Here is a 20,200-nt window from a genome sequence, read left to right as displayed (position 1 = left end):
TCAAGGCTGTATATTGTCACCCTGCTGATTTAACTTATATGCAGAGTACATCATGGGAAACGCTGGACTGGAAGAAACACAAGCTGGAATCAAGATTGCCGGGAGAAATATCAATAACCTCAGATACGCAGATGACATCACCCTTATGGCAGAAAGTGAAGAGGAGCTAAAAAGCCTCTTGATGAAAGTGAAAGAGGACAGTGAAAAAGTTGGCTTGAAGCTCAACATCCAGAAAACGAAGATCATGGCATCTGGTCCCATCACTTCATGGCAAATAGATGGGGAAACAGTAGAAAGTGTCAGACTTTATTTTTGGGGGCTCCAAAATCACTGCAGATGGTGACTGCAGCCATGAAATTAAGACACTTACTCCTTGGAAGAAAAGTTATGACCAACCTAGATAGTATATTCAAAAGCAGAGACATTACTTTGCCAATGAAGGTCCGTCTAGTCAAGGCAATGGTTTTTCCTGTTCTCATGTATGGATGTGAGAGTTGGACTGTGAAGAAGGCTGAGTGCCGAAGAATTTATGCGTTTGAACTGTGGTGTTGGAGAAGACTCTTGAGAGTCCCTTGGACTGCAAGGAGATCCAACCAGTCCATTCTGAAGGACATCAACCCTAGGATTTCTTTGGAAGGAATGATGCTAAAGCTGAAGCTCCAGTACTTTGGCCACCTCATGCGAAGAGTTGACTCATTGGAAAAGACTCTGATGCTGGGAGGGATTGGGGCAGGAGGAGAAGGGGACGACCGAGGATGAGATGGCTGGATGGCATCACGGACTCAATGGATGTGAGTCTGAGTGAACTCTGGGAGATGGTGATGGACAGGGAGGCCTGGCATGCTGCTATTCATGGGGTCGCAAAGAGTCGGACACGACTGAGTGACTGAACTTTACTGATATTAAAAAGCAGAGACACTACCTTGCCAACAAAGGTCTGTCTAGTCAAAGCTATGGTTTTGCCAGTAGTCATGCATGGATGTGAGATTTGGACCATAAAGAGGGCCTGAGCACTGAAGAATTGATGCCTTTGAACTGTGGTGTTGGAGAAGGCTCTTGGACTGTAAGATCAAACTAGTCAATGCTGGAGGAAATCAATCCTGAATATTCATTGGTAGGACTGATGCTAAAGCTGAAGCTCCAATACTTTGCCACCTGATGCAAAGAGTCGACTCACTGGAAAAGTCCCTGATGCTGGGAAAGATTGAAGGCAGGAGGAGAAGGGAACGACAGACGACAAGATGGTTGGATGGCATCACTGACTCAATGGACATGAGTTTGAGATAATTCGGGAGATGGGGAAGGACATGGAAGTCTGGCATGCTGCAGTCCATGTGGCTGCAGAGTCTGACATGACTGAGTGACGGAACAACAGTAACAACAGCCTCTTTGGAGGACAGTTTGGTTCTTTCTTACACTACTATACAAATTCTTATGACACGATCTTTTCAGCAATCAGTATTTACCCAAAGAAGTTGAAAATATATATCTATGTAAAATTTTACATATGGAAGCAAGTGAGATATCATTCAGTAGGTGAGTAAATAAACAAACTGGTACACTCAGACCATGGGATATTATTAAATAAATGTTATTGAATCATGACAAGACAGAGGAATCTTAGATGTATGTAACTAAGTGAAATAAGTCAATCTGAAAGGTCTATACATTATATGATTTCAACTATACAACATTCTGTGAAAGACAGACTTATGGAGACAATAAAATTTTGTTGCTGGAGGTTGAGAGAGATGAGTGGTTGAAGCACAGAGGATTTTTAGGGCAGTGGATATATTCTGTACAATACTATAATGATGGATATACATCATTATATTTTTGCCCAAATCCATATAATGTACAATGTCAAAACTACCAACTTGGTGATTATGACTTGTCAATGGGTTCATCCTTCGTCACTCATCATTTTAGTGAGTGATGTTTATAGTGTAGAAGGCTATTCATGTGTAAGGTTACTGGTAGAATGGGAAATCTCTGTACCCTCTGCTCAGTTTTATTGTAAAGCTAAAACTACCCTAAAAAAATAAAATCTTTTTTTAGGTGAATAGTGTAGACAAACTAGCAAATTAAATGGAAATACTTCACTAAGAATTTGATTTTTAAAAGATAATTAAACTTCTGTAAATCCTATCATCCTCAGATTATCTATGTAAATGCTAGCTTTTATCCCCTCAAATTAAATATGGTTTAAAAAAATATATTTTTCCTTTAAAAAAACAAAAAAATACATTTTTCCCAACCTTTCATGAGTCAAACTTCTAAATCCATCTTTATGCCATATCTTTTCTGAAAGTATTTGCAATCCTTCAATGCAAATAGGATGCCATCATTGCTTCTTTTAGAACCAAAATAAAACTTGGTTTCTTCATCTTTTATTCTGCAGTCATTTGTGTTCATACTTTCTCTAATAGCATCTTATCTAGACTGTTAAGTCTAATTTTGAAGGCAGAAACAATGCTTTAGTTATCTTTTCACTTTTAAAATATTTTTCTATTTTATTTTTTACCATCAAGACTCTGGTTTTCTTTTTTAGACCATTATTTTCATTGAAATAATTGCTTTGCAATATTGTATTAGTTTCTGCTGTACAACAAGGTGAATCAGCTATATGTATACATATATCCCATTCTTCTTGAATCTCTGTCTGGCCCCATTCCCCACGCCACCATTCTAGGTCTTCACAGAGCAACAAGCTGAGCTCCCTATTTTATACAGCAGCTTCCCAGTCAGTTCAGGGGCTCAGTCATGTTTGACTCCTTGCAACCCAATGGACTGCAGCATGCCAGGCCTCCCTGTCCATCACCAACGTTCTGAGTTTACTCAAACTCATGTTCATTGAATCGGTGATGCCATCCAACCATCTCATCCTCTGTCATCTCCTCTTCCCGCCCTCAATCTTTCCCAGCATCAGGGTCTTTTCAAATGAGTCTGTTCTTTGCATCAGGTGACCAAAATCAGCTGATTGGAGCTGATTGGAGCTTCAAAATCAGTCCTCCCACTGAATATTCAGGACTGATTTCCTTTAGGATGGACTGGTTAGATCTCCCTGCAGTCCAAAGGACTCTCAAGAGTCTTCTCCATCACCACAGTTCAAAAGCATCAATTCTTGGTGCTCAGCTTTCTTTACAACTCTCACATCCATACATGACCTGGAAAATCCATAGCCTTGACTAGATGGGCCTTTCTTGGCAATGTAATGTCTCTGCTTTTTAATATGCTGTCTAGGTTGGTCATAACTTTTCTTCCAAGGAGTGGAAGTAAGTGTCTTTTAATTTCATGGCTGCAGTCACCATCTGCAGTGATTTTGGAGCTCCAAAGAATAATATCTGCCACTTTCCATTGTTTCCCCATCTATTTGCCATGAAGTGATGGGACTGGATGCCATGATATTAGTTTTCTGAATGTTGAGCTTTAAGTCAACTTTTTCACCCTCCTCTTTCACTTTCATCTAGAGGCTCTTTAGTTCTTCACTTTCTACCATAAATCTGGTGTCATCTGTATATCTAAGGTTATTGATATTTTCCCCAGCAACCTTGGTTTCAGGTTGTGCTTCATCCAGCCTAGTGTATATCATGATGTATTCTGCATATAAGTTAAATAAGGAGGGTGACAATATACAGCCTTGATGTATTCTTTTTCCTATTTGGAACCAGTCTGTTCGATGTCCAGTTCTAACTGTTGCTTCCTGACCTGCATACAGGTTTCCTAGGAGGCAGGTCAGGTGGTCTGGTATTCCAATCTGTTTCAGAATTTTCCACAATTTGTGGTGATCCACACAGTCAAAGGCTTTGGCATAGTCAATAAAGCAGAAATAGATATTTTTCTGGAATTCTCTTGCTTTTTCAATGATCCAATGGTCGTTGGCAATTTGATCTCTGGTTCCTCTGCCTTTTCTCAATCCAGCTTGAACATTTGAAAGTTCATCGTTCACATACTATTGAAGCCTGGCTTGGAGAATTTTGATCATTATTTTACTAGAGTGTGAGATGAGTGCAATTGTATGGTAGTTTGAGCATTCTTTGGCATTGCCTTTCCCTTTTTTTTTAAAAAATATAAATTTATTTATTTTCATTGGAGGTTACTTTACAATATTGTATTGGTTTTGCCATGCATCAACATGAATCTGCCACAGGTATACACATATTCCCCATCCTGAACCCCCCTCCAATCTTCCTCCCCGTACCATCCCTCTGGGTCATCCTAGTGCACCTGCCCCGAGCATCCAGTATCATGCATTGAACCTGGACTGGCGATTCATTTCATATATTATGTTATACATGTTTCAATGCCATTCTTCCAAAGCATCCCACCCTCTCCCTCTCCCCAGAGTCCAAAAGACTGTTCTATACACCTGTGTCTCTTTTGCTGTCTCGCATACAGAGTTATCATTACCATCTTTCTAAATTCCATATATATGCGTTAGTATACTGTATTGGTGTGTTTCTTTCTGGCTTACTTCACTCTGTATAATCGGCTCCAGTTTCATCCACCTCATTAGAACTGATTCAAATGTATTCTTTTTAATGGCTGAGTAATACTCTATTGTGTATATGTACCACAGCTTTCTTATCCATTCATCTGCTGATGGGCATCTAGATTGCTTCCATGTCCTGGCTATTATAAACAGTGCTGCAATGAACATTGGGATACACGTGTCTCTTTCATTCTACACGTGTTCTCCATTGGCTGTAATAGTTCTGTGTTCCTCCACTCTCATTTATTGCTTGTAGACTTTTGGATCACAGCCATTCTGATTGGGGTTAAATGGCACCTCACTGTGGTTTTCATTTGCATTTCTCTGATAATGAGTGATGTTGAGCATCTTTTCATGTGTTTGTTAGCTATCTGTATCTTCCTATAGTGGCTGATATCATTTTATTTTTGCAATTGAGCCAGGAATTGCTTGTATATTTTTGAGATTAGTTGCTTGTCAGTTGCTTCATTTGCTATTATTTTCTCCCATTCTGAAGGCTGTCTATTCACCTTGCTTTTATTTTCCTTTGTTGTGCAGAAGCTTTTAAGTTTAATTACATCAATTTGCTTATATTTGCTTTTGTTTCCAGTATTCTGGGAGGTGGGTCATAGAGGATCCTGCTGTGATTTATGTCGGAGAGTGTTTTGTCTATGTTATCCTCTAGGAGTTTTATAGTTTCTGGTCTTACATTTAGATCTTTAATCCATTTTGAGTTTATTTTTGTGTATGGTGTTAGAAAGTATTCTAGCTTCATTCTTTTACAAGTGGTTGGCCAGTTTTCCTAGCACCACTTGTTAAAGAGATTGTCTTTAATCAACTGTATATTCTTGCCTCCTTCATCAAAGGTAAGGAGTCCATAGGTGCATGGATTTATCTCTGGGCTTTCTATTTTAGGCAAATTCTTCCAGAAAATTGCAGAGGAAGGTAAACTTCCAAACTCATTCTATGAGGCCACCATCACCCTAATACCAAAACCTGACAAAGATGCCACAAAAACAGAAAACTACAGGCCAATATCACTGATGAACCTAGATGCAATAATCCTTAACAAAATTCTAGCAATCAGAATCCAACAACACATTACAAAGATCATACATCATGACCAAGTGGGCTTTATCCCAGGGATGCAAGGATTCTTCAATATCCGCAAATCAATCAATGTAATTCACCACATTAACAAATTGAAAAATAAAAGCCATATGGTTATCTCAATAGATGCAGAGAAAGCCTTTGACAGAATTCAACATCCATTTATGATAAAAACTCTCCAGAAAGCAAGAATAGAAGCATTTTAATAAAGCTATATATGACAAACCCACAGCAAACATTATCCTCAATGGTTTGAAAAGCATTTTAAAAGTTTCCACAAGTGGGGCAACACTGCAACGAAAAGAATACAATACTTAGGAATATATCTACCTAAAGAAACTAAAGACCTATATATAGAAAACTATAAAACACTGATGAAAGAAATCAAAGAGGACACTAATAGATGGAGAAATATACCATGTTCATGGACGGAAGAATCAATATAGTGAAAATGAGTATACTACCCAAAGCAATCTACAGGTTCAATGCAATCCCTATCAAGCTACCAGCTTTTCAAAACTAGAACAAATAATTTTGCAAAGCAATCTTGAGAAAGAAGAATGGAACTGGAGGAATCAACTTGCCTGACTTCAGGCTCTACTACAAAGCCACAGTCATCAAGACAGTATGGTACTGGCACAAAGACAGACATATAGATCAATGGAACAAAATAGAAAGCCCGGAGATAAATCCACACACATATGGACACCTTATCTTTGACAAAGGAGGCAAGATTATACGGAGAAGACATATGGTGCTGGGAAAACTGGTTAACCACTTGTAAAAGAATGAAACTAGATCACTTTCTAACATTGCACACAAAAATAAACTCAAAATGGATTAAAGATCTAAATGTAAGACCGGAAACTATAAAACTCCTAGAGGAGAACATAGGCAAAACACTCTCAGACATAAATCACAGCAGGATCCTCTATGATCCACCTCCCAGAATTTTGGAAATAAAGGCAAAAATAAACAAATGGGATCTGATTAAAATTAAAAGCTTCTGCACAACAAAGGAAAATATAAGCAACGTGAAAAGACAGCCTTCTGAATGGGAGAAAATAATAGCAAATGAAACAACTGACAAACAACTAATCTCAAAAATATACAAGCAACTTATGCAGCTCAATTCCAGAAAAATAAACAACCCAATCAAAAATGGGCCAAAGAACTAAATAGACATTTCTCCAAAGAAGACATACGGATGGCTAACAAACACATGAAAAGATGCTCAACATCACTCATTATTAGAGAAATGCAAATCAAAACCACAATGAGGTACCACTTCAAACCAGTCAGAATGTCTGCGACCCAAAAATCTGCAAACAGTAAATGCTGGAGAGGGGAACCTCCTACACTGTTGGTGGGAATGCAAACTAGTACAACCACTATGGAAAACAGTGTGGAGATTCCTTAAAAAAATGCAAATAGAACTGCCATATGACCCTGCAATCCCACTGCTGAGCATACACACCGAGGAAACCAGAATTGAAAGAGACACATGTACCCCAATGTTCATCACAGCACTGTTTATAATAGCCAGGACATGGAAACAACCTAGATGTCCATCAGAAGATGAATGAAGTAAGCCAGAAAGAAAACACCAATACAGTATACTAACACATATATGGAATTTAGAAAGATGGCAATGATGACCCTGTATGCAAGACAGCAAAAAAGACACAGATGTGTATAGTGGACTTTTGGACTCTGAGGGAGAGGGAGAGGGTGGGATGCTTTGGGAGAATGGCATTGAAACATGTATACTATCATGTAAGAATCGAATCACCAGTCTATGTCCGATGCAGGATACAGCATGCTTGGGGCTGGTGCATGGGGATGACCAGAGGGATGTTTGGGATCGCATGTACACCCGTGGTGGATTCATGTCAATGTATGGCAAAACCAATACAGTATTATAAAGTAAAATAAAGTAAAAATAAAAAGTTTTAAAAAAAAAGAAAACCTTAAAGCCACACCAGAAAATTACTAGAGCTAATCAATGAATATAGTAAAGTGGCAGGACATAAAATCAACACACAGAAATCCCTTGCATTCCTATACACTAATAATGAGAAAATAGAAAGAGAAATTAAGGAAACAATTCCATTCACCATTGCAATGAAAAGAATAAAATACTTAGGATATATCTACCTAAAGAAACTAAAGACCTACATATAGAAAACAATAAAGCACTGGTGAAAGCAATCAAAGATGACACTAATAGATGGAGAAATATACCATCTTCATGGATTGGAAGAATCTATATAGTGAAAATGAGTATACTACCCAAAGCAATGTATAGACTCAATGCAATCCCTATCATGCTACCAATAGTATTTTTCACAGAGCTAGAATAAATAATTTCACAATTTGTATGGAAATACAAAAAACCTCGAATAGCCAAAGCAATCTTGAGAAAGAAGAATGGAACTGGAGGAATCAACCTGCTTGATTTCAGGCTCTACTACAAAGCCACAGTCATCAATACAGAATGGTACTTGCACAAAGACAGAAATATAGATCAGTAGACACTGCCTTTCTTTGGGATTGGCATGAACTGAGCTTCCAGTCCTGTGCCACTGCTGAGTTTTCTAAATTTGACAGCATATTGACTGCAGCACATTCACAGCATCATCTTTTAGGATCTGAAATAGCTCAACTGGAATTCCATCACTTACACCAGATTTGTTCTTTGTGATGTTTCCTAAGACCCACTTGACTTCACATTCCAGGATGTCTGGGTTTAGGTGAGTGATCACACCATTGTGATTATCTGGGTCGTGAAGATCTTTTTTTGTATAATTCTTCTGTGTATTCTTGCCACCTCTTCTTAGTATCTTCTGCTTCTGTTAGGTCCATACCATTTCTGTCCTTTATTGAGCCCATCTTTGCATGAAATATTCCCTTGGTTTCTAAATCTAATTCTCTTGAAGAGATTTCTAGTCTTTCCCATTCTATTGTTTTCCTCTATTTCTTTGCACTGATCATGGAGGAAGGGTTTCTTATCTCTCCTTGCTATTCCTTGGAACTCTGCATTCAAAGGGGTATATATTTTCTTTTCTTCTTTGCTTTTCACTTCTCTTCATTTCATGGCTATTTGTAAGGCCTCCTCAGACAGCCATTTTTCTTTTTTGCATTTTTTTTTTCTTAGGAATGGTCTTGATTCCTGTCTCCTGTATCTCCACCCATCAACAGAATATTGGATTAAAGATTTACTGAGCATGGCCCCACCATCAGAACAAGACCCAGTTTTCCCCTCAGCAGCTTCCTGCTAGCAATCTATCTTGGGCATGGCAGTATATATATGTCAATCCCAATCTCCCAAATTGCCCCACCACCCTTCAACAACTCTGTGGGTTCACATGTCTATTCTCTACATCTTTGTCCCTTTTCCTACCCTGCAAATAAGTTCATCTGTACCATTTTTTAAAAATTAGTTTTAAGATATATTTTAAGTCCAATAGGGCCTAGCACCTTGCTAACATAATAGACATGTAGAGAATTATGATTGAGTCAAATTGCACTATAAATGCTTATAGGAAGAGCTAGGTCAATATAGACAATGTGTGAATTACCTTTCCAAATCATAGTCATTGTTACATGGCTCTAAAACATTCAGTCAATACAGTTCAAGCCTACATAATTCCAAAACAAGAACATATTCAGGTGACCAGGTGATTTGCATGAATGATGAAAGAGAAATATTTCCAATATTAAGTAGACAAAACTGACCACTTACTTGAAGATTCCAGCACTGACTCTTGTACATGTCTAACCAGTCCAGGTAATGGTATCACCATCCTTCAACTGAATTATGGCATTAATATGTTTGACTATTTCCCACCCACCCCTCCCATACTACTGTTGAAATGATTTCTTTTAAAGCACATCTACTTGGGTCACTCTTGTATTCAAAATTCTTAAATGTCTTCACCTTGCTTTTATGACTAAGAATGTAAACATGGAAATAGTTAAATTTCAGTAAATACTTGTACATTCTACCTCCTACCTACTTCTTATACAGTTAGCTTGTCTTACTGTTCTCTCCCCTTCATGGACCACTGCCTTATCACAGTGAAGGGACTTTCTTAACTCAATGGAGTTATGAGCAATGCCACGCAAGGCCACCCAAGGCAGGCAGGTCATAGTGGAGAGTTCTGACAAAATGTGGTTCACTGGAGGAGGAAATGGCAAGCCACTCCAGTATTCTTGCCACCAGAAACCCATGAATGGTATAAAAAAGTAAAAAGATACAGAAGATACAAAGATACAAAAGACACAAAAAAGATACAAAAAGACATCAGCAGATGAGCCTCCAAGTTGGAAAGTGTCCAATATGCTACTGGGGAAGAGCAGATGCTATTACTAATAACCCCAAAAAGAATGAAGTGGTGGACTAAAGTGGAAATGATGCTCAGTTGCGGTTGTATCTGGCAGTGAAAGTAAAATCTGATGCTGTAAAGAACAATACTGCATAGGAACCTGGAATGTTAGGTCCATGAATGTGGTCAAGCAGGAAATGGCAAGAGTGAACATCGGCATCCTAGGAATCAGTGACTAAATGGATGGGAAGGGGCAAATTTAATTTAGATGACCATTATATCTACTACTATGGGCAAGAATCCCTTAGAAGAAGTGGAGGAGCCTTCATAGACAACAAGAGTCTGAATCCAGTACTTTGGTGCAGTCTTAAAAATGGCAGAATGATCTTGGTTCATTTCCAAAGGAAACCACTCGACATCACAGTAATCCAGTCTATGCAGCAACCACTGATGCTGAGGAAGCTAAATTTAACCTGTTCTATGAGACCTACAAGACCTTCTAGTGGTGGTGGTGGTTTAGTCACCAAGTCATGTCTGACTCTTGTGACTCCATGGACTATAGCCCACCAGGCTGTTCTGTCCATTGGATTTTCCAGGCTGGCGTGGGTTGCCATTTTCTTCTTTTCTTCTTCAGGGGATCTTCCTGACTCAGGGAGCCAACCCATGTCTCCTGTACTGTAGACAGATACTTTAATGACTGAGTCACCAGGACTTTCTAGAACTAACACCAGAGAGAGAGAGAGAGAGAGAGAGAGAGAGAGAGAGAGAGAGAGAGAGAGAGAGAGAGAGATGTCCTTTTTATCATAGAGGATTGGAATGCAAAAGTAGGGGGCAAGTTTGGACTTGGAATACTAATGAAGCAGGCAAAGGCTAAAAGAATTTTGCCAAGAAAACACACTGGTCATAGCAAACACCTTCTTCCAACAACACAAGAGATGATTCTACACATGGACATCACCAGATGGTCACTACCAAAATCAGACTGATTATATTCTTTGCAGCCAAAGTTGAAGATATTCTTTATAGTCAGCAAAAACAAGACCTGGAGCTGACTGTGGCTCAGATCATCATCCCCTTTTGGCAAAATTCAGGCTTAAACTAAAGAAAGTGGGGAAAACCACTAGGCCATTCAAGTATGACCTAAATTAAATCCCTTATGATTATACAGTATGAGTGACAAATAGATTCAAGGGATTAGATCTTAAAGTATCTGAAGAACAATGGATGGAGATTTGTAACATCATACAGGAAATGGTGACCAAAACCATCCCCAAGAAAAAGAAATGCAACAAGGCAAAAGAGTTGTCTGAGGAGATCTTACAAATAGTGGCAAGAAAAGAAGAGAAATGAAAAGAGAAGAGAAGGAGAAAAGGAAATAAATACCCATCTATATGCAGAGTTCCAAACAGTAGCAAGGAGAGGTAAGAAAACCTTCTTAAGTGAACAATGCAAAGAAATAGAAGAAAACAATAGAATGGGAAATACTAGAGATATCTTCAGAGAAGTAGAGACCAAAGGAACAGTTCATGAAAAGATGGGCTCAATAAAGGACAGAAACAGTATGGGCCTAACAGAAGCAGAAGAGATTAAAAAGAGGAGGCAAGAACACACAGAAGAACTATACAAAATGGCAGCCACAATGGTGTGATCACTCACCTAGAGCCAGACATCCTGGAGTGTGAAATCAAGTGGACCTTAGGAAGCATTAACACCAGTAAAGGCAGGGGAAGTGATGGAATTCCAGCTAAGCTATTTAAAAAACTGAAAGATGACAGTGTTAAGGTGCTGCAATCAATATGTCAGCACATTTGGAAAACTCAGCAATGGCCACAGGACTGGAAAATGTCATTTGTTATTCCAATCCCCCGAAAGGGCAATACCAAAGAATGTTCAAGCTACTGCACAACTGCACTCATTTCACATGCTAGCAAGGTCATGCTCAAAATCCTTCAAGGTGGGCGTCAATAGAATGTGAATTGAATTTCCAAATGTACAAGCTGGATTTAGGAAAGGCACAGCAACCAGAGCTTAAATTGCCAAGATTCACTGGATCATAGAAAAAGCAAGGGCATTTCAGAAAACCATCTCCTTCTGCTTCACTGAGTAAACTAAAGTGTTTGACTGTGTGGCTCAAAACAAACTGTGGAAAACTCTTAAAGAGCTGGGAATACCAAACCACTTTATCTGCCTGCTGAGATGTGCATGCAGGTCAAGAAGCAACAGTTAGAATTGGACATGGAACGACGAACTGATTCAAAATTGGAAAGGAGTATGTCAAGGCTGTATATTGTCACCCTGCTTATTTAACTTATATACAGAGAACATTATGCAAACTGCCAGGCTGGATGAATCTCAAGCTGGAGTCTAGATGCCTGAAGAAATATCAATAACTTCGCATATCCAGACGATATTATCCTAGTGGAGGAAAGTGAGGAGGAACTAAAGAGCATCTTGCTGAAGGTGAAAAAAGAGAGTGAAAGAGCTGGCTTAAATCTCAGCATTAAAAAAACTAAGATCATGACATCCAGTCCCATCACTTCATTGCAAACAGAAGGGGAGAAAGTGGAAGCAATGACAGATTTTATTTTCTTGGTCTCCAAAATAACTGTGAACAGTGACTGCAGCCATGAAAAGATGTTTTCTCCTTGGAAAGAAAACTATGACAAACCTAGACAGTATATTAAAAATCAGATATATCACTTGTTGACAAAGGTCAAAACTATGGTTTTTCTCATAGTCATGTACAAATGTGAGAGCTGGACCACAGAGAAGGCTGAGCACCAAAGAATATATGCTTTCGAATGGTGGTGCTGGAGAAGGCTCTGGCAAGTCCCTTGGAAAGCTAGGATTTCAAGCAAGCCAATCCTAAAGGAAATAAACCCTGAATATTCATTATAAGGACTGATACTAAAGCTCCGATACTTTGTCCACCTGTTGTGAGGCTTTGACTCACTGGGAAAGACCCTGATGCTAGAAAAGACTGGAGGCAAAAGGAGAAGGTTGCAGCAGATGATGAGATATTTAGATAGCATCACCAACTCAATGGACATGAATCTGAGAAAATTCCAGGACAGAAGAGCCTGGTGTGCTGCAGTCCATGTGGTCACCAAGATTCAGACACAATTCAGTGACTGAACACCAACAACAAGATATAATAGTCCATCTAAAATAGTCACAAGAACGTTTTATCATTCACTTACTGTCTGACAAAAAAAATGTGACATAAATGGTATTTCTAACTACATGCCATTGGTTGGATAAGTGAAGCAATACTGAGTGACATATGCACTACTTTGATGGTGAAATGAAAATAAAATAGTCCATGAATGGTGGGTTACCAGGAACACTGTTTAGCAACAAAATAATGCAGAATGGAATGCCCTTCTCCAAGCAATATTTCTCTATCTATGGGATACTATGGTTTAAAGATCAGTCCTGGAAAATGACATTTGTAACCAGGTTTTGGGCTTGCTCTTCTGCACAACAGGAAGAGACTCCTTGGCTATTATTTTAATGCTTTGGGGGTTTTCTGAATAATAATCTAAAAGAGACTTCAGCTTCATATCAACAGAAGCATTGCCATCAAACAACAGTCAGCATATCCTTTGCTGCTTTATGGACAGACATCAACTTTTCCTTCATGCTGGTGTAACTTTGGTCTGGCATTTTCTTCCAGTACAATCTTGTCTCATCTGCATTAAAAACATGCTTGGGTAAATACATACCTTAATCAATAATTTCTCAAAGCATTTCAGGAATTCCTGAGCAGCCATTATATCTGCATTTTCTTCTTTGCTACTTACTTTTAATTTGTGAAGTCTGGCTCAAGCCTTAAGCCAATAAAACCAGTCATGGCTGACATTAAAAAATGTTCCCTCTGATTCTTTGCCATGTTTATTCTTCAAGTCTTCATAAAGACTATTAGCTTTCTCTTGAAGCAGCATTAAGCTGAGTGGGACTGATTGCTGATGCTGATTCTGCATCTGAGAATTTTCTCCATCTGCTCCATCATTTTTCCACATTTCATTGATATTATTTTCAATATCACTGGCACAGCAGACTTCACATGTTCCATGATCTTGTTCTTTAGAATCATGTCAATGGTTCAACAATTCATGTTATAAGAATGAGTGATGTCTACCATCTTTTCGCCTCACTTCACGCTCTCAATTATTTCACTTTTGTTTCCATTGTTATTGCTTGGTTCTTCTTAGCAGTACCAGCTATATCACCATTGCTATTACATTTGCTTTTACATTTCCAGATATCTTGGGCTTGAAGTAAAGATACTATCCTACTGTACTTTATATACAACTGTCCAGTATAGTACACAAAAGCACAACCGCTTGTAGAGGATGCATGCTGGTACAATGTATGCCAGACAGATGAACTAACTTATATGACTGGACATGTGAACACAAATTCCCATCTTTGAAAGTTCAGTTTGAAGATTCATATGTAGGTGATGTACAGTACCAGTGGACAGTTCCTAGGGAGGAATATACAGTGGGATATGCGTGGAGACTAAACAAAATATCAGTGGGCCAACAATGAGATCAAAGAGGAGATCAAAAAATACTTCAAGACAAATGACAATGAAAACACAACTGTACAAAATCTATGGACTTCAACAAAAGCAGTCTTAAGAGGCAAATTCATAGCAATACAGGGCTTCCTCATAAAACAACCTAATGTACAATCCAAAGGATTATGAAAATAACAAGTAATATTAATTCAGCAGAAAGAAATAATAAAGTTCAGTGAGGAAATAAATAAAATGAAGGAAAAAAGCAGAAAAAATCAATTAAAAAGTATATAGAATAGCAGAAATCACCCAATCAGAAAGCAGAGAGAAAATTTTAAAAATGGAAGCAGCACATGAGACCTATGGGATAATATAAAGCATGGAATCTATACCTAGTAGGAATCCCAGAAAAAAGAACAAGAAAATGGAATAAAAAATGACCCAAAGTTGGCCATCCCCTATATATTAAAACCAGACAAAGATACTACTAAAAGATAAAATATAGCCCCAAATCTTTGATGAATATAGATGAAAAAAATCCTCAACACAACATTAGCAAACCAAATACAAAAACACATAAAAAGAATTATACAGCGTGATCAAACTGAATTCATTTCAGATCACAAGGATGGCTAAATATATGCAAATCAATAAATGTAGTACACCACATAAAGAGAAGACAAAAACCACAAGACCATCTGAATAAGTAAAAAAAAAAGGCATTTGATAAAATTCAGTATTCATTCATGATAAAAATTTTCACCAAAGTGGGTACTGAGGGAACATATCTCAGCATAATAAAAGTCACTTATGACAAACCCACAGCCAAAATAATACTCAACACTGAAAAACTAGAAGCCTTCCTGCTATATCCTGGAACAAAACAAGGATGTCATTCGCATCACTTCTATTCAACATAGTAGTGGATGTCTTAGTCAGAGGAATCAGACAGGGAAAAGAAATAAAAGATATCCAAATGTGAAGGGAAGAGGTAAAATTGTCATTATATGTAGATGACATGATACTCTATATAGAAAACCTGAAAGACTCCACACAAAAATTACTAGAACTGATAAATAAATTAACCAATGTAGCATGATACAAGGTTAATATACAGAAATATTTTGCATTTCTTTGCACTACAATGAAATATTGGGCTTCCCTGATAGCTCAGTTGGTAAAGAATCCACCTGCAATGTAGGAGACCCTGTTTGGATTCTTGGGTTGGGAAGATACACTGGAGAAGGGATAGGCTAGCCACTCCAGTATTCTTGGGCTTCTTTGGTGGCTCAGCTGGTAAAGAATTTGCCTGCAGTGTGAGAGACATGGGTTCGATCCCTGGGTTGGGACAATCCCCCAGAGAAGGGAACAGCTATCCACTCAAGTATTCTGGCCTGGAGAATTCCATGGACTGTGTAGTCCATGGGGTTGCAAAGATTCAGACATGACTAAGCGACTTTCACTTTCACAAAGAACATCAGAAAGAGAAAGTTTAAAAAAATGCTTAAAATAAGATCAAAAGTAAAATAGAATATCTAGGAGTACACCTGATTAAGGAGGTGAGAAACTGATATGCTGATAACTATAAAACATATATAAAGGAAACTAAAGGTGATTCAAAGAAACAGAAAGATATCCAATACTCTTGGATTGGAAAATTTAATGTTATTAAAATGGCCATACTACTCAAAGAAATCTATAGATTTAAAGTGAATCTTATCAAATTACCCATGAAACTTTCACAATACTAGATCATATAATCCTAAAATTTATATGCAACCATAAAAGAACCAGGATTGCCAAAACAATATTGAGGAAAAAGAACAAAGCTGGATGAAAATCCTTCCAGACTCCAGACAATACTACAAAGCCACAGTAACCAAAACAATGTGGTATAGGTACAAAAACAGATGGATCAATGGAACAGACTGGAGAACCTAGAAATAAACCCACTCAATTAGTCTTCAACAAGGGTTGGAAAATACAATGGAGATAAGACAGTCTCTTCAACGTGTGGTGTTGGGAAAACTGGGCAGCTACATGTAGATCAGTGAGGTTAGAACATTCTCTCATATTGTATAAAAAATAAATTCAAAATGGTTTAAAATTGTATATATAAGACATGGTACCATAAAACTCCTAGAAATGAACATAGGGAAAATGCTCTTTGAGATAAATCATAGCAATATTTTCTTAGATCATTTTTCCGAGACAAAATAAATAGAAACAAAATAAACAAATGAGGCCTAGTCAAACGTAAGAGGTTTTTTATAATAGAGGAAACCATAAACAAAACAAAAAGACAGTCTACAGACTGGGAGAAAATATTTACAAACAGTGTGACTGACAAAGTCTTTACTTCCAAATATATATATATATAGCTCATAGAACTATGAATATACATATATAAACAAACCAGTCAAAAAATGCACAAAAGACCTAAATTGGTTTCTCCAAAGAAGACATACAGATAACCTCAACATTGCTACTTATTAGAGAAATGCAAATACTTATTAGAGAAATGAAATCAAAACTACAATGAGGTTTTATCAACTTTTATCTGTAAAAATGGACATCATCATACAAATAAAACCTGGAGAGTAGAAAAAAGAAAACCCTGCTACACTGTTGATGCAAATGTAAATTAGTGCAGCCACTATGGAAAACAGTCTGGAAGTTCTGTCAAAAACTAAAAATAGAGTTATTATATGACAGCAATCTCACTCCTGGACATATACCTGGAAAAGGCAAGAACTCTAATTCAAAAAGCAATGCACTCCAATAATCAAGAAATGGAAGCTATCCAACTGTCCACCAACAGAGGAGTGGGTAAAGAAAATTTGGCTTATATACACAATGGAATATTATGCCATCAAAAGAATGAAATATTAATACTATCATTTGTAGCAACATGGATGGAACTAGAGATTATCTTACTGAGTGAGGTGAGTCAAAGATAAATGATATATGATATCACTTATATGTGGAATCTAAAACAGCAACAGAAATGAACTTATTTACAAAACAGAAACTGACTCACATTCCTTTGCTGTGCAAACTATTTTAAGTTTAATCATTTGCTTATTTTATGCTTTTATTTCCATTACTCTAGTTGACGGATCTCAAAAAAATATATTGCTGAAATTTATGTCAAACAGTGTTTGATGTTTTTCTCTAGGAATTTTATAGTATCCTGCCTTACATTTAAAAGCTTAATCCATTTTGAGTTAACTTTTGTGTATGGTGTTAGAGAATGTTCTAGTTTTATTCTCTTACTAGTAGCTGTCCAGCTTTCCCAGCACCACTTATTAAAGAAACTATTTTCTCTGTCATATATCCTTGCCTCCCTTGTCATAGATTTATTGACCAAAACTGTTGGAATTTACTTCTGGGCTCTGTATTCTGTTCCATTGATCGATTGTCTGTTTCTGTGTCAGTATCATACTCTTTTGATGACTGTGGCTTTGGAGTATAGTCTGAAGTTAGGGAGCTCAAATCCTCCAGCTCTGTTTTTCTTTCTCAAGATTATTTTGGTACATTGAGGTCTTTTGTATCTCTTGACATGAATTTTAAAATCATTTGTTCCAGTTTTGTAAAAAATGTCATTGGCATTTTGACCGGGATTGCTTTAAATCTGTAGATTGCCTGGCATAGTACAGTCATTTTGACAGTATTGATTTTTCCAACTCAAGAGCATGATATATTTTTCTATCTATTTCAGTTTCTTTCATCAGTGTTTTTCATCAGTTTTCTGAGTGTGGGCCTTTTACCTCCTTAGGCACATTTATTCCTAGGTATTTTATTCTTTGTGATGCAATCATAAATAGGATTACTTCTTTAAATTCTCTTTCTGATATTTAACTGTTAGTGTAGAGAAATGTAACAGATTTATGTATATTAACTTTGTATAACTTTATCAAATTCATTGATGAGCTCTAGTAGTTTTCTAGTGGCCTCTTTAGAATTTTCTATGTACAGTATCATATCATTTGCAGACAGTAGAAGTTTTACTTCTTTTTCAATTTGGATTCCTTTTATTTCTTTTTCTTATATGACTGTTGTGGCCAGAACTTCCAAAAATGTAAAAGTGGTGAGAGTGAACATCTTTGTCTTGTCTTGACCTTAAAGGAAATACTTTCATATTTTCACTATTGAGTATGATGTATGATGTTAGATCTCGGGTTTTCGTAAGTGGCTTTTATCAAGTTGAGGTATGTCCCCTCTTCGCTAATCTACTGAACAGGAAGAGATATTTTCAGATGATATGACCAATAAGGAGTTAATATCCAACATATATATACATCTCATAAAGTTCAACATCAAAAATATTAGCAACTTCATAAAAACGGATGATCAACAAGCACATGAAAAGATGCTCAGTATTGCTAATCAACAAGGAAATGCAAATCAAAGCCACAAGAAGATATCACCTCACAGAGGTCAGAATAGCTATCATTAAAAAGAAAACAAAATATAAAAGTTGTGAACATGCAGGGAAAAGGGATCCCTCCTACACTGTTAGTGGGAAAATATTGATAAATTGGTGCAGCCACTCTGTAGGTAAACTGGTACAGCAGTAGCCAATTTTGAGGTTTCTCAGAAAACTAAAGAATTACCATAGGACATAGGAATTCCACTCCTGGGTATACATCAGAAAGAAACAAAAAGAGTAATACAAAAAGATTCATGAAGTCCAAAGTTCCTAGGAGCATTATTTATTATTTATAATTGCCAAGGAATGGAAGCAACCTAAGTGTCCAACAACAGATGAATGGATAAAGAAGATGTGTTTTATGTAGACAATAGAACACTACTCAGTCATAAAAACAATGTGGTTAAGAGTTGCCTATATTTCAGCAAGCTTATTTTATCTTTTTGATAATAATGAATTTAAAGGACTAGTTCCATAGAATTTTTCCTTTCTCACAATTATACAAATCAACTCATAGCGAAAATTCACTCAAAGATCAGAAATACTTGTATTCTGAATATTTCTAAATGAAAATTATCCATCACTTATTCTTGTTTAAATAGAAAAAAATATTGCACGCTTGTAATTTAATGAAGATGATAATTTACCACTAAAATACTTTTATATAGATAAGCAAACCCCATTACCTTATAAATATCCAAAAATCCACATTGGTGGTCGAATCTTGTGTACAGTTCATTCAGCATGCTGATGACTTGCATGGGGGTACACTGGGCACATATGGCCGTGAAGCCAACAATGTCTGAAAACAGCATGGTGACATCATCAAACTTTCTGGCCTGCACTTGCTGCCCTTGCCACAATTGCTGGGCTACATCACCAGGGAAAATGGAGTATAGAAGATCCACTGTTTTCTTTTTCTCTTCTTCCAGGGCCTGGTGAGTTCTTTCTAAAGTTGCTTTTAATTTATCCATCCTCTTCTTCAGCCCATCCTGGGCCTTCGCCTGCTCACCAACCAAGATGACATCTCGAGTAGCATCATGGATAGGGATGTCTGAGAGATGTAGCCCTCGTCCCATAAGTTCATCCAACTTGTCCACACATGGAGAACCCAAGAATAAAATGGAATTTGATTCCGAGACATGGATCATTTGTCCTTTAACTTCCATCACCTGCAAAATTAACATGGAAATTTAGTCAGCACTCTTCACATAGTAGGTTCACAAAAATTAACTTATTATCAGATGGAGAAGAAGAATAAGAAATTAGCCTTACAGACTTTCTCTGTATAGGCAAATCTAACTATGATTTGGGGCCAATGTAATTTATGATTC

The 20,200-nt window shown here is 37.3% G+C and overlaps 1 protein-coding gene across 1 annotated transcript in view; it reads right to left on the bottom strand.

The window, feature by feature from the left end:
- Positions 1 to 20,200, bottom strand: part of GUCY1A2 (guanylate cyclase 1 soluble subunit alpha 2) — a 485,319-nt gene that overhangs the window by 179,862 nt on the left and 285,257 nt on the right. Inside the window, exon 5 of the mRNA XM_060399261.1 lies at positions 19,553 to 20,038. Coding sequence (XP_060255244.1) covers positions 19,553 to 20,038 — 486 coding nt within the window. The remainder of the gene's footprint in view (positions 1 to 19,552; positions 20,039 to 20,200) is intronic.

This window comes from Ovis aries, chromosome 15 (assembly GCF_016772045.2).
Source record: "Ovis aries strain OAR_USU_Benz2616 breed Rambouillet chromosome 15, ARS-UI_Ramb_v3.0, whole genome shotgun sequence".
Lineage (NCBI taxonomy): Eukaryota > Metazoa > Chordata > Mammalia > Artiodactyla > Bovidae > Ovis > Ovis aries.
The sequence above is the reverse complement of the archived record's forward strand: the minus strand, read 5'-3'. Positions and strand labels throughout refer to the sequence as shown.